Raw genomic sequence first — 14,689 nt, forward strand, 5'->3', positions numbered from 1 at the left:
AGCCAGCAGGCAGCGTTCAAAACTTGCCAGGTGGACTGGGGAGAGAGAGAGAGGGAACTCCACTTGGGTCTCTTCTGATCAGTGTCAGTTGCTTGTCTGCTGCAGAGAGAAAAAACGCCAGTGTCAGGCAAGCCATTTCCCCCCTCCCCACCACCCCACCGCCCCCCCCAGCTACCTGCCAAGACTGAGGAACACATTATTTCGCCACATGAACAGTAAAACTTAAAATTGCAAGCCCCTGAATGGAAAGACATTTGCATAGTAATCGACAGTGTTGGAACAATGGGGGCCCAGCCATTGCTTCCCCAATACACAGAAGAAGTGATCAAACCAGTTTTAGTCACATGACTAACAGGCTGTTGCAAAGGTTGGAACGGAGAAAGTTTTAAATTGGAGAAAACAACGTTCGAAGTCAGAAAGCCGTGTGCTCCTGGAACTGAAGCAGAACCTCCTCTCCTGTCTGCTTTCATCTCATTTTTCACCAGCTTTGGAATCAATTGAAGACACAGGAACCCCAAGAGAGAAAAATCTCCTACAGTGAACAAGGTTTAAGAAGAATACAGGGCCCCAACGAAAAGCAAGAATTACCTACAAGCAAGAACTACCTACAAAAGGACTACAGTGAGCTGGAAATTCCCCATTTTATTTTTTCTTCTGCTCTTTTCTGTCCCTATTTGCATGTGTGTATCATGTGTGCATGCTAGCATGGGCACGTCGTATATCCGTGGGCCTTAACCATATTAGAGTTTAAGTTTAAGGTTTAATAAATTTTACTCTTTCTTCTTTAAACTTAAGACAACCTGGTGTGCTCATTCCTTTGCCTTATAATTGGAAAGCTGTGAACAAGGATTCACAAAAGGGGGAGCTCAAAACACACAGTGTATTTAAAAATAAAACCCTGTTACAATAAGACCAGGTAAAGACCGCAAAAGACCCCTAGACACATTTCTCACCTGGTTGTAACACCAGCTTAAAATATACAGATGGTGGGCCTGTCACATGATGGCTCAATGTGTATTTCCTCTTGCAACTTAATTAGCTCATGTCTAGGACTTCCCTTCTCTCCAACAGGGTCCCATTGTTCAAGTGATTAACTTCGTGTGGTCTGTCTTCACTACTTTAATGTCCTAAGATTGCCTTTAATATCTTGTTAATGGAGACTGGTCAGGTGAGGCACTCCAAACTTCTAAAGTCATTGTTCTGGAGGAGACTGGCCAGACATCCCAACTCCCTCTCAATGCAGGGGAATGCAAAGGATTTTGATGCAAATTTCAGTGGGCATTTTAGCTGCTAGCAATCACCATTTTAAAATTTTTTATTCAGGTTTCCAACCAATGGATTAAAAAAAACATTCCGCTTAGCATGTGTTCATGACAATACATTGGTCCAGATTTTGCTGCCAAAATAACTGCGAGTTTAATGTGCACCCCGGTATTACTGTGTAAATCATCAAGAAATTTGTGGCAAGGAAGAAATACCCAGTGAATTATGAATTGTCATAAGTTGCTGGACAATTTGCACCACTCCACCATTGGATTTGACAACGTGGTAGTTCACCCTTAACTGCCCCATGGATTTCAAGAAATTGCTGCATTTGTTCGCTATGTCAATTAAATGTGCCGCAGAAAGTTAGGGCTAGTACTTAGCTGGGTAAGTCCCTTTTAATAAGAAGATTTATCTTTCTGCAATGCCACTCAACCTCTCTAGCTCAAAAAGAGAACCATTTAAACTGTGGAGTCTCACTCCTACATGTAGTAAATTGTTGTTAGGGATTTTTAAATTTAATTTTTGTTCTCACTTTTCCTTTCTGTCTCTTTTTTTCTCTCATAATCCAATATTTTTTCTGTCTCCTTATTTCTCTTTCCATATCTGGTTTGACTCTAATCCTTCCTATTTCCTTCTCTGTCATTCCTTTGTTTCTTTCTCAATCTTTAAATTTCATTTGTTCAGGAAATAGATTGTTGATCCCGTTATTCACCAAGGTCCCAGGTGTCCATTGCCCTCAGCGGGCTGTTACCAGCTCACACTTCCAGCAACTTGCAAAGCACGACATTTTTCAGCTGAAGACTGAGGGAAAAGTCTTAACTAACAGGGCGCGTGTATAATGCCCTAATGCAGCAAAATATGGGCCATTAATAATATATTTCAAGGGATGGTGAGCTGTAAAATTCTAGCTGCTAAACCATATGTTTGCATATTCCTACCATAGTATTGTGAAGCACAAATGTTTCCAGTCTAGTGGAAATATGAACTTTTTGATGTTAAAATGTCTTTCTGCAGTATGTACTATGAACAGTATCTTGCGCTCAATGTATGTGATGTATCCATTTTAACACTATCACTGCAGTCAATATCAAGACTCATCAGTATGTATCCTGATGTTACTGACTAAAAACAGATTATCTGGTTATTTATCTAGTTGCAGTTTGTGGGAGCTTTCTGTGCACAAATTAGCTGCCATGTTTCACTGCATTACATCAGTGACTACCTTTTAAAGCTCTTCATTAACAATGAAGTGCATTGGAATGTTCTAATGTCATGAGGACTCTATATAAATGCATGTTCTTTCTTTAAGATGTGATGCAGGAAAATTATCAGTTTTTATCAATTTCCCAACCAAATAAAATTCAGGAATTCTTCAGCGGAGATGAGTAAAGCTTGATTTTAAAGGTGCCTGCGTCTTCTATGGATCAATCAGGACACCAGTGAGTGACAGAGATTGTTACTTTATATGCAAATGCAATGGTGATTGTGTAGATATGTTTCTATGGTAACTGCTTTTTTTTGACTATGATTGGTAGAGACAAGTTTAGGAATCGGGGAGGGTATGACACAGACAGCAGATTCTGGCAACACACATAGTGCAAAGATAGAGGCTGGACTTTTCTCTCTAGGGATTAGAGACTTCACAGGCATCCCAAAACAGTTATTGGATATTCTGCCTCAACACATTAGCTTTGAAACTGGGTTGGATATGAATGAAAAATTCAACTATTTCATCACGTTAGGGTCTAGAGGTCTCAAAACATCTGACTGATATAAAGAAAGGGGAGCTATCTAAAGGAAACTGCTGCTACCTGAATGATTCAAATAGATAGTATTTGGAAAAAGTGCAGAAAGTTTTGGGCCGTGTAGAGCATTGCAAGTTCTTTGACAATTTGATGACCGATTATTCTGAAGGAAACTGCAATGAGAATCTTCAGCAGAGGCAGGGATGAGGGATTAAGTTCGAACTGGTGGCTGCATCGTTTACAAACTTCAGTTCTCTTTGTGACATTGCTACAAATAATGCAGGTGAGTGTATCTGTGTATATGCAAAGTGACCATCACGAGGAAGAAAAAGTGCTTTTACAAGCAAAACCACACAAAAAATATTAGCACAGTGAATAGTTTAACCTAGTTTTCTGATGATCTACTTGTCAGTTTAAAGGCAGAGTGAGCACCACAGGATTTTGCAGTAATTTTTCCCTCTAACATACAAGGTTTTAATTTTCTATGTGCTTTATTTTCAGCATGCTTGTTAACATATTTGCATTAATTGCTTGCTTGCACTTTTTGACTAAGTCCTTAATCCATTTAAACAGATGAGCATCTGTTTTAACATACCATGGGAATTTAAGTAGTGCATTAAAAACAGAGCAAGGGGAAAAATTAAAAGCTCAAAGCTTGGCTTTTTATGTATGCTTTCCCTGATATTTCCTCTTTGGAACATATCTTGTGTTTCAAACAGCAGAAGTCTTTTTAGGCACGAGTGAGTTATAAAGCAAATGTGTTGCCCTCTTTTTTATGAAGTTGCTAGCAAGGCAAGAACCTCGGGAATTAGGAGAGGGAGATCTATGAACAGCAGCAGTAGAGGGAATTGAACCCTCAAGATTAAAAGGCTGGTGTTCTGCCAACTGAACTACCTAAATCCTTCTTGAAATCTATTCTTTTCTCAAAAATCTTCAACAAAAGACAAACAATTTCTAATCAGAGAACCCAGCACTTACAAATTAAAGTGAATGCGAGGATTTGAGCTCTAGATTATTAGTCCAGGGTTACTGGTCTACTAAAACAACCAGTACACTACTGTTCCCATTAAATGCATTAAATGGAGAATTGAGGTCAGTGGCACAAGCACAAAAATCATTCATTCTTGAGATGGATTGCTGTTTTGAAACTTGAATATCTTGCTACTGGTTGATACTGGGAATATTTCCACATTGTAAGCAGCTGGTTTCAGCTCCTACGAAATATCTGGATGTACTGTCTCTTCAACGGGAAGTTACATGACTTGCATGTAAATTTCATTGCATAAAATGCAACCAACTTCGGTGATCTTGATTTCAGAGATTGTAAGTAAATAGATCATCAGAGTAAGTTAGATACACAATTTAATCTAGTGGTTCTACATTACTGACAACCTTCATTTTTCACCATGGAGCAGATGTAAAGATGAGAAAAACATTTAGAATAACAAATTATCAAAACAAATTCAATTTAAATATCAATTTTCGACAGACCTCACATGAAGGAAATATTTCATCCAGTGTCAAAAATAACATTAAAAAGGCAGGACGTATAAATAATTTAAGTGCAAGTTCTCTGATACTCTTCATTGATTTATTAAAAAGATAGAATTTTTTGTAAATAATGTAACCAAATTAATTTTTTGATTTAAATAAATCTTCTATGTCAATAAGATGAGATTATTATCATCGTTTGAAATTCTATAATTTCCTGATGTCTTTTTTTGAGAAGTTGAAATGAAAGTTAGTTTTTTTTTTGTATTGTTTCTGTCGAACAACTTGAAGGATCAGTCTGTAGTAATTGATTACAAATAAATGAGGGAAAAAAAGATTTTTAAACTTTATGGGGTACATGTTGATTTGGTGCAGTAACGATAAATGAGTGATAGCAAGTCAGCAGACCATTTTATATATCTCCGGATTTTTATTTCCAGTGAAGTCAATTTTTTTTATCCTTTCATGGGATGTGGGGACAATGGGAAGGCCAGCATATGTTGCCCATCCCCAATTGCCCTTCACAACTGAGTGGCTTGCTAGGCCATTTCAGAGGGCAGTTAAGAGTCAACCACATTGCTGTGAGTCTGGAGCCACATGTAGGTCAGACCGGGTAAGGACAGCAGATTTCCTTCCCTAAAGGACATTAGTGAACCAGATGGGCTTTTACGACAATCACTGATAGTAATGGTGTCGTGAAAGTAAAACTAGCTTTCAATTCCAGATTTTGTTTTATTAATTAATTGAATTTAAATTCCATCAGCTGCTGTGGTGAGATTTGAACCGGTGTCCCGAGGCCATTAGCCTGGGCCCCTAGATTGCTAGTTCCGTGACATTATCACTATGCCACCATTTCCCCGTGAGAGGGATATTTAAACGAGCTGCCAATTTGTTGTCACACGTTATACATGATCATACTAAGTCAACATCTACCCCCTGGTCTTTTTGAGCAATTTTTAAATGGTAACAAATGTGAGATATGTGTGTCTGCTCCCTCAGTGATGCAAGAACAGATCAGGACAATACTGAGCATTAAGTCAGAATGAAAAGAAAAATAACCTCTCTATCTCTTTTTCACTTGTTCTTTCTCTCTCATTGTCTCTTTCTGTCTCTTGCTGTCTTTTCCTTGTCTCACTCATGCACTCTTTCTCGCTCTGTTTCTTCTTTCCATCATTCCTCTCTTTATTTCTCTCCCCTCATTAAATTGATTGCTTTATTAAATGCAATTGACACTGATGTAAGAAATGTAACATGTAAACTATTATATTGTAATGGTTATTTGCTTGGGCAACTAAAAGTCCCATGCCACAAGACATTTCTTTAAATAAAATAACCCAATTCAATAATTTTCTCATCTTTTAGCTTTTTCCATAATTCACACTGAACCTGTTTCTTTCCCCATTTGTTTTTCGATCCTTTATAACATTGTAAACATTTCACATTGCTTTGGGTCACGACATCAATCCGCTTCCTAAAAGCAATACACAACTTCAAAAAATGTGAGCGTTCAGCAGAGAGATTCTGGTTATCTTTCAATTCATGGACCAGATAGCTTTCTGATAATGACTCCCCTGTGATAGGAATAAAAAAGCATGTGTTTAGCTTTTTTTTTAATAATAGCAGGGAGAGCTCCAAGGTTGTATTTCCAAACAGAAAGCCTTAAATACAGCACTTAGCTCTGACAATGGCTGGTGCTTGTTAATCACATTGCTCAGCCCATACACCAGATGGCACTACATTAGGAATCGCTACATAACAATTCCATTCCCACAGTACTGTTTGAACCAACATCCACATCATGCTCTTGGTATTTTTCCAGAAATACTGAATTGTAGTTTTGTAGCTAAGGTTTTTGTCCTTAGAGCAGGGAAGGTTAGGGGAGATTTAACAGAAGCGTTCAAAATTATGACGGATTTTGATGGAGTAGATAGGGAGAAACTATTTCAACGAGCAGGGTTGGTAAACAGAGGACATAGATCTACATTAAATGGCAAAGGAATCGGGGGTAGATGATGAGACCTTTTTTTTGCAGTGAGTTGTTGTGATCTGGAATGTACTGACTGAAAGGATGGTGGAATCAGATTCAGCAGTAACTTTCCAAAGGAATTGGATAAAAACGTGAAAAGGAATAATCTGCAGGACTATGGGAAAAGAGCAGGTGAGTGGGACTAATTGGGACTAAAGACATGATAGGCTGAATAGCCTTCTTCTATGCTGTATCATTCTATGAGATAGCTCAGAGCTCTTGCTATTATAATCTGTGCTAATGTGGAATACTCAATATGGCGTCTGGATTGATCTGACCCAGGTAAATCAAGAAGAAATAGCGCAGATTGGCAATTGTTTCAGTTTAGGCAATGCTTTGCAACTGGGCACAGCCATCAACTGTCTACATTTTCTGTGACCAGGCCTCTGCACTCCTCACACCGTTTGTTCAAAAGCTTGTGGATTCACTGCCCATTTGCACGTTGTCGCCCCTACGCATGTGCCATGTTTCAGCAGACATGCAGAAGAGATAATGGCAGGCTGCCAAGTAATACATAGCTTTGTTCATCCCTTGGGTAGAATACAGTCTCCTATAAGAGAGCACTGCTGATTTGACATGAAGCCACGGTAAGACACTTGTCCAAAGTGGTGAGGAAATACACTTTGATGGTACTACAGTGAGTTCCTCTCTGGATATGTTTCTCCCTATGCCATTGGACCCTTGGCTCAGCAGTAGTTCTCTCACTTCTGGGTTAGAAAGTTATGGGTTTGAGTCCCACCGCATTGATTTAAGCGCATGATTTAGGCTGATACGTCAGTGTAGTCTGGAGGCAGTGCTGCACTTTTGGAGATGCCATCTTTCGGGTGAGACAGAGTTCAACTGAGGCCCCTCAGGTGAATGTCAATAATTCTATGGTGATATTTGAAAAAAAAGGTTTTTTTTAAAAAATTCATTCATGGATGTAGGCATCGCTGGCTATGCCAGCATTTATTGCCCATCCCTAATTGCCCTTGAGAAGGTGGTGGTGAGCTGCCTCCTTGAACCACTGCAGTCCATGTGGGGTAGGTACACCCACAGTGCTGCTAGGAAGGGAGTTCCAGGATTTTGACCCAGCAACAGTGAAGGAACGGCAATATAGTTCCAAGGCAGGATTGTGTGTGGCTTGTCCTGGCCCATATTTATTCCTCAACCAACAACACCAAAACAGATGATCTGATCACTATCTCATTGATGTTTTTAGTATCTTACTCTTTGCAAATTGGCTGTCCTATTCCCTAGGTTACAATGGCCGGAATTTTACGCCACCCCGACGAGCGGGATGGTGGCGGGGGTTGGGTGGCGTAAGATGGAGCAGGAGGCAACAGGAGACCTTCCCGACCCATTCCCACCTCCGACGACACTTTATGCAGGGTGTTGGCACCAAAAAACGGCCTGCCCACCCCAGGCCAATCAAGGCCCATAAGTGGCCATTAACTGGCCACTTAAGGGCCTTTGACGCATCCACGAGGATTTTATACATGGCAAGCGGGCGTCCTGGAGCTGGGAAAAGCCGCCTAACAAAACCAGGCAGCTTCTGCGCATCCCGGGGTAGCCCTCACGGTCAAGTACCCTGTGCCCGATGGAGGGCCGCCCCCGCTACCCCAACCACTCCCAAGACCAACACCTCCCCTTCTCCCCAATCAAACACCCTTGCCTCGCCAGGGCCTGACCAATTACTTCCAGCGAGGCAACCAAAATTTACTTTCCTTCCTGGCTCCCAAACATCTTCCAGTCATGCTGGGCTGCAGTCCCAGCAGTGGCCACCGCTTAAGGTGGCGCTGCTGGGACTAAGAGCTGCTGGCCTGCTGATTGGCCGTCGGATCTGTTAGGCGGGACTTCCTACCTCAAGCGGGTGGAAGGCCCACCTCATACCAATTGAAGCCCGGGAATTCGCAAAATACGGTCGGATCCCCAGGCGAGGCGGATATGGGTTCGCCACCAACTTTTCGGTCGGTGGTCGGCTCCCGTCAACCTAGGGTAAAATTCCGGCCAATATTTCAAAAGTACTTCATTGGTGGTAAACTGCTTTGAGACATGCTGTGGTCATGAAAGGTGCTATGTAAATTCAAGTTCTATCGTAGATTAAAGTAGATTAGAGAAACTGAGATCCTTTAGCATTGTTGGAAGGTGTCAGAGAGACCTCCCAGAAGTGTATGACATGCAACAATATAGAAAAGGCAAATCTGAAGGATTATTTAAAGGTAAATTAAGACCATAGGATGTGGGCATAGCTTCAAACCAATGAAGGGTTAATTTAGGTCTGATGTCAGAAACAATAAAGTGTAACATCATCTAAAACAGACTCCCAGCCAGAGGAGTGGAGGCAAAAGCCTTAAGACTTATTCAAGAGCCTATTGTGATGTCAAGAGGGAGGGAAGTGTTGCCATTTTTTATTGTGGCTAAATGAGTTAATATAGGTGTAGTGACCTCCCTCCTCTGTATTCATCCTGTGAGTTCCATTAATCCTTTTAAGAACTGCGGTAATGTCTTTTTGCATCCATTAAACAAATTCCACCAATTCTATAACGTATGAAATGTCATTACCTTTGTGCTGTTATAGTTTAGGAATGTTCGCAAAGTTCAGTTTTAAAGTTGCTAGATAATTTTGAAAGTCAAAATGTCTTTGAGTTTGATACAGAATAATGGTGCAAAAGACATTACCGCAGTTCTTAAAAGGATTGTATCTTTCAGTTCTTTTAAAATAATTTGCATGTATTAGTGGTAGTCAAGGTTATCTAATCAGATTACAAGGCTTTTTGTGTTTCATGGGACCCAGGTATATACAGTCAAATACATTTTCTGTTCCATTTGGACTTTATCGGAATTGATCCCAGAAAAAAATGATTTTTGAAATATCTACTTTACGGACTAAAATATTTCTTACTTCATAGAATTGAAAGACATTGGGACAGATTTTACTGCCAAAATAACAGTGAGGCAAATGGCGCTCACCATTATTTATGCATAAATGGTGCAGCAATGTCAGGCGAGGAGCAGATGCATAGTTACATGCAAATGCCCTAATGTTGCTGTCTGAGTTGCCCCACTCCGCTGTTAGCTTCCTGAAAACAGCATCTCGCTGTCTGCCTCATCAGTGAAATGTTGAGAAGTTGCTGTATTTGCACGGTCGATACAAACTAATCCACCATAGATATTTAGGGCTAGTGATGGCATGCATAATGACATAATGGGCTGAATTTTACCAGCCCCTCGACGCCGTAGGTCGTGGCGGGGAGGCCCATAAAATGCTAGCGGGCACGTCCCGCCTTGACCCACGATGCCGAGAAGGCCCCACAAGATATTAGCGGTGGTGACGAGGCCTTCATTAAAATATTTAAATGAGCATTAATAAAATTCAAATTAACTTACCTGCCGATGGTAGCCATCCCTCGCCGATTTTACGGCCAATCGGCCGCGGCTCACATGCTTTTGGAACTCCAGGGAAAACTAATCCTATTGGTTGTGGGGATGGTGGGAAGGGGTTGAGGGTCAAAGATTTGGTGGGGTGGGTGGGGGGGGGCGCGGAGTTCAGAATTTCCAAAAGTGTATTTTTGGGGGGAATAGGTCTATTTGTGTGTTTAGGACTCAGTAGAGGGGGTGGGATTGGGAATTCAGTGTTACACTAAAGGTTTCTTAATGTTTTTAAGCTCACCAGCACCTTGAAATATTTAAATATATCCTGAAGGGCTTGAAGCCCTTTAAAAATGGCACAGCGCCTGTGTGGTGGCATCAGACGCCATTGCTGGGGACACAGCGGCCTCCCCCTCTACATCATCGGGGGCGATCGGTCCGCCCCCTCCATTTAAATCAGCCCCCGCGCATAATATCGCGGGGTCTGTACGCTGGCACTTCCGTGTCGGAAGGCTACCGACATCACTGCGCACCACCGAGGAGCGCAACACACTGATAAAATTCAGTCCAATAAGTGTTAATGACAGCCAATCAACCTCTCTGGCACAAAAAATTAACTATTATAGGTGTGGAGTCTCATTCCTTTAGAATGTGAATTGATTTAGGAGATTTTAAAAATGTAATTTTAATATTTTTACATTTTTTCTTAATTTTTCTTGATGTCTCTTTTTTTCCTCTCTTTTCTAGTACAATCTTTCTGCCACCTTTTTATTTCCCTGATTTGGCATTGAATTCACCTTCCTTCTCAGTCCTTCCACTGTTTATTTCCCAATCTGTAAATCTCATTGGTTAAGGAGGTATCAGTTGGTTTCCCTGTTCACTCAGCTCCCAGATGCCTCGTTTCCCTCTCTGCATTATTATTAGCTCACACTTTCAGCAACTTAGTGGGGAAATAAAATTGAGCTGAAGGGTGCAGGGGCAAGTCTGATAGCAAATGATATTAGGTGCCCTGCTACAACAAAATCTGGCCCAATGTTAGTTAATGCAGAGAGAAATCAGCAGTACGGTGAAAACTGCAGATGGCTTTGCAGTCTTATACCTATTGTGAAAAGGAAGGAATATTAGAGGGGAGCTGAACATCCTGTTTTATATTATGGGCCATCAGAAGAACAGGCAGCAGGGAAATGAGCTCCAGAGACAGTTTGAGGAAAATGGAAAGTTGGAACAGTTTGTTATTGCGGAATATCACTGCCACCTAAGGAGTGGAAGCTGCACTGAGAAACAACTAGCAGCAACCACCTGCTGAATTTTATTGAGTGACACTGTTATAGTAAAGTGTCAGTCAGCAATGTAAAAATAGCTGATGTACAATGTGTGAAGTTATGGTTTGTTATCCCTTAAATTCTGTTCTCTGTGAATTCAGTCAGATTAATTGTGTATGGAGTGACAGGACTTCTGGCGTTTATTTACAATAACCATATGGGCTGTGCATAGTTCTTTGATTAGAGCTAAGTCTGCTGAATATCAGTCAGAACCCTGAACTCGCTCTGGTTGTTACACATTACACTTTGTACATTAGCATTAGTAAATATGATTGGGTGAGTAACAGATGCGATTCCATTTAAAGAGACATGATTGTCCTAGTAAAGTGACAAGCACCCTTAGTATCAGCTACTCATAGAGATGAGCAGTAATGGCATTGTTCTGCACAACAAATTTAATTTTTTTTAAAAAGCGAAAGAATTAACACGATTGCACAATTTTCATTGTACTATCCATACTGCTCAGATATCACCTTGGCTGTGGCATCCCAGTGGCAATTGTGGAAACAGATATCTCAGAACTGTTTCAGGAGCTGACTTTGCCAAAATACTCCTCAAACAAGATTGATGGAGCTTGTTCAGTTGTGCCTAGCATTCCAACCTGCCCCCTACACCATAGAGAGTGAATTGGATATCTTGACATTACCAAGATGCGTTGAGGCATTTGACCAAAAGGAGAGAAGACAAAATGGACAGGTCCCATTTCATCATCACCCTGCCAGTTGGTTATCGACCTGATATAATTAATTCCAGCCCTGGAGATACTTGTACAGCATTGTGCTAAGAACTGAAAGTAGTTAAGGCTTCCTATTATTTGGAGCCAAACGGTCAATGATTTCACTGTTACCGAGAATGATTTAGATATAAAAGGATATCAACCATTAATTACCTGTTCTGACTTGTTCTTGTATTTATCTGAGTTTACCTTTGATAAGATTTGTACTGAAATTAATTAAATTGCAACATAAATGAAGAGAAAAACCAACAGTGTTTTGAACCTTGTTGTGAGTCAGTGTACAGACCTTACCTGTCATGATCTGATTCTGGTGCTATCCTATATTTTTTATATTTAATTGAAGTGTGCAACATAATATCCTTGATAGCAAATTTTTCTGAATAGTAGTTAATTGAAGTTGACTGAACCATCACTACACGAATGTAAATGGTGGCTGACCACCTGTAGCTGGCAAGAGATTGAAGATATTTCGGGGCATCCCAGGCTGATCGAGGTTGGCACCATTACAGGAGGCGTCCGATTGCAAAAAGCATTGGAAAACCCCGATCACTGCAGAGCATCTATCCACGCAGCCAAAGTTAAAAAAAATCACTAAACCACTCGAGCGTGAAGAAGAGCTTCCATTCACAAAGCCAAAGTTAAAAAGAACATTAAACCACTCGAGTGTAAACAACATAAACAAACCTTAACAAAAAAGCAATTGAACTGCCTATTGAACAGCTGTGTAAACAGACAAGCTTAAGTGCTTCAAGCAAGATAAACACAGAGCACTGTCACGCACCTGCGCCTCTCAATCCAAGCAGCTTGTTTAAATAACTGAGAGTTTCTTCAAGGGAAACAGTGCAGAGTCATAGAACAAGTCTTAAAGCAGATTTTAAACAAAAGAACAACAGGAAGATGGATACCAAATGTCCCAGCATGAACTGGAAGGCCATGGATATCCTATCCAAGTTCCAACTTTTCAAACAGAGAATACAGTTATGCTTCACAGATCAAGTAATTGTAGAACCAGAGAAGCAAGCTCTATAAATACTGAGATAGCAGTTTGAAATGAGGGATTACACAAAATCAATACCTCTGATCTGAAGATCCCACTAAGATATGGAAAGTGCTAGAAGATTAGCTCTGATTGCAAGTGAATTTTAGAATTCACCACATGGAATTGATGTCCTAGAAGCAACAGTCACAGGAATCAATAGATCAGTTCATCAGTTAATGCCATAGTAAGGGCAATGAATGCGATGTTTCAGACACTAAGCTGTAGGACTGAATAATGAAGTTGGTGATGATATCAACATCCATTGAAGCATTTCAGAAAGACCTCTTCGGGAATAAGAAAGGTCACTGCATTGATACACTGCTCAAAGATGGTAGGAAACACACAAAGATTGGAGCTGGGCAACAGCACCTGCAAGGACTAGGTGCAACCAACAGTATTGGCAAAACGACCAGATTGAAAAGAACAGCCAAGCTGTGTGGTAAGTGTGGTTTGTCCCACTGACAGTGAAATTGTCCTGCATTTCAAGACCTGTGCAAGGTATGCAGTGCAAAAGGACACTGGGCCCACCTATGCAAGAAATCTAGCTCCAAAGACACAGCCAGATGTCACAGTAGGACACAAACAAACAGATGACAGGCACAGCAACAGGGTAACAGCAGCAAGGAAAGCACCAGAGACCTGAGTAAACACAAGCTGATACACAAGGTGCACAGCGAAACAGACCTGAGACAAGACTCAGAGTGGAGCAATTCTCAGCTAGAAGATGAGCAGGCGTTTCACATTGTGAACCTGATACATTGTGTTGATGAAGTCAAACAACTGGAAGCTTTCATTACTGTTAATATCACGTGCCCAAAGAAAGCTGGCAAACACACTGTGATTGAAACCGGAGCTAGTGCAAATATTCTACCAGTCCGAATCCTGAAGGATATGTACCAGATTCGTTGGAAATCAATCTTGCAACCGACAGCTGCCAAGTTATCTGCCTACAACGGGTCATCCATTCCTTGCAGTGGCACACTAACAATGCAATGCAGCTATGGCAAGTTGGCATGGAAATCACAAATATTTTACCTGGTAGACACGAGTGGACCAGCGTGTAAGGACCTCAACATCATGACCATCCACGAGGTCATTAAGGTACCGATTACAGCAGAAGACACCAATGTGTCAGTCCACAACCTACAACAAATGTACCCAGCCAGGTTCGATGCCATAGGAGATTTCAAAGGCGATGCTGTACTGCACCTCAGAGAGGATGCAATTCAATCAATCGACCCTCCCAGAAAATACAGCGTGCACATACAAGGAAAGCTTATGCATGAGTTGAATGACATGGAATGCAATGGCATCATCCATTGTGTGTATCATCACACAGACTGGTGCAGCTCAATCACATGTGTACTGAAGAAGGATGGAGCAATCAGGATATGTCTAGATCCAAAGCGTCTAAACCTCTCCCTAAAGAGATGCCCCCACAAGATTTTGACACTAGAGGAGTAGAATCCCAAGTTCACAGGAGGCAAATTCTTCTCCAAGTTGGATGCTAAACATGGATATTGGTCAGTGCACCTAGCTAAGGAATCTCAGGAAGTCATCACCTTCAGGACACCATTTGGGAGATATTGCTTTCGGAGATTACCCTTCGGATTGTCTGTCAGTCAAGATCTGTTTTAGCAGCATATGGACAGAATTACAGAAAACGTGCCTGAATGTATATGCATTGCTGATGACATTGCAGTAATGGGCAAA

At 41.1% G+C, this 14,689-nt stretch overlaps 1 protein-coding gene across 1 annotated transcript in view; it reads left to right on the forward strand.

Moving 5' to 3' along the window:
- Positions 1-2,954: 2,954 nt before the first annotated feature.
- LOC137384540 (glucagon-like peptide 2 receptor) overlaps positions 2,955-14,689 on the forward strand; it is a 78,027-nt gene continuing 66,292 nt past the window's right edge. The window contains exon 1 of the mRNA XM_068058682.1: positions 2,955-3,294. Coding sequence (XP_067914783.1) covers positions 3,190-3,294 — 105 coding nt within the window. The 5' untranslated portion in view covers positions 2,955-3,189. The remainder of the gene's footprint in view (positions 3,295-14,689) is intronic.

Source organism: Heterodontus francisci, chromosome 26, assembly GCF_036365525.1.
Source record: "Heterodontus francisci isolate sHetFra1 chromosome 26, sHetFra1.hap1, whole genome shotgun sequence".
NCBI classification, from domain to species: domain Eukaryota; kingdom Metazoa; phylum Chordata; class Chondrichthyes; order Heterodontiformes; family Heterodontidae; genus Heterodontus; species Heterodontus francisci.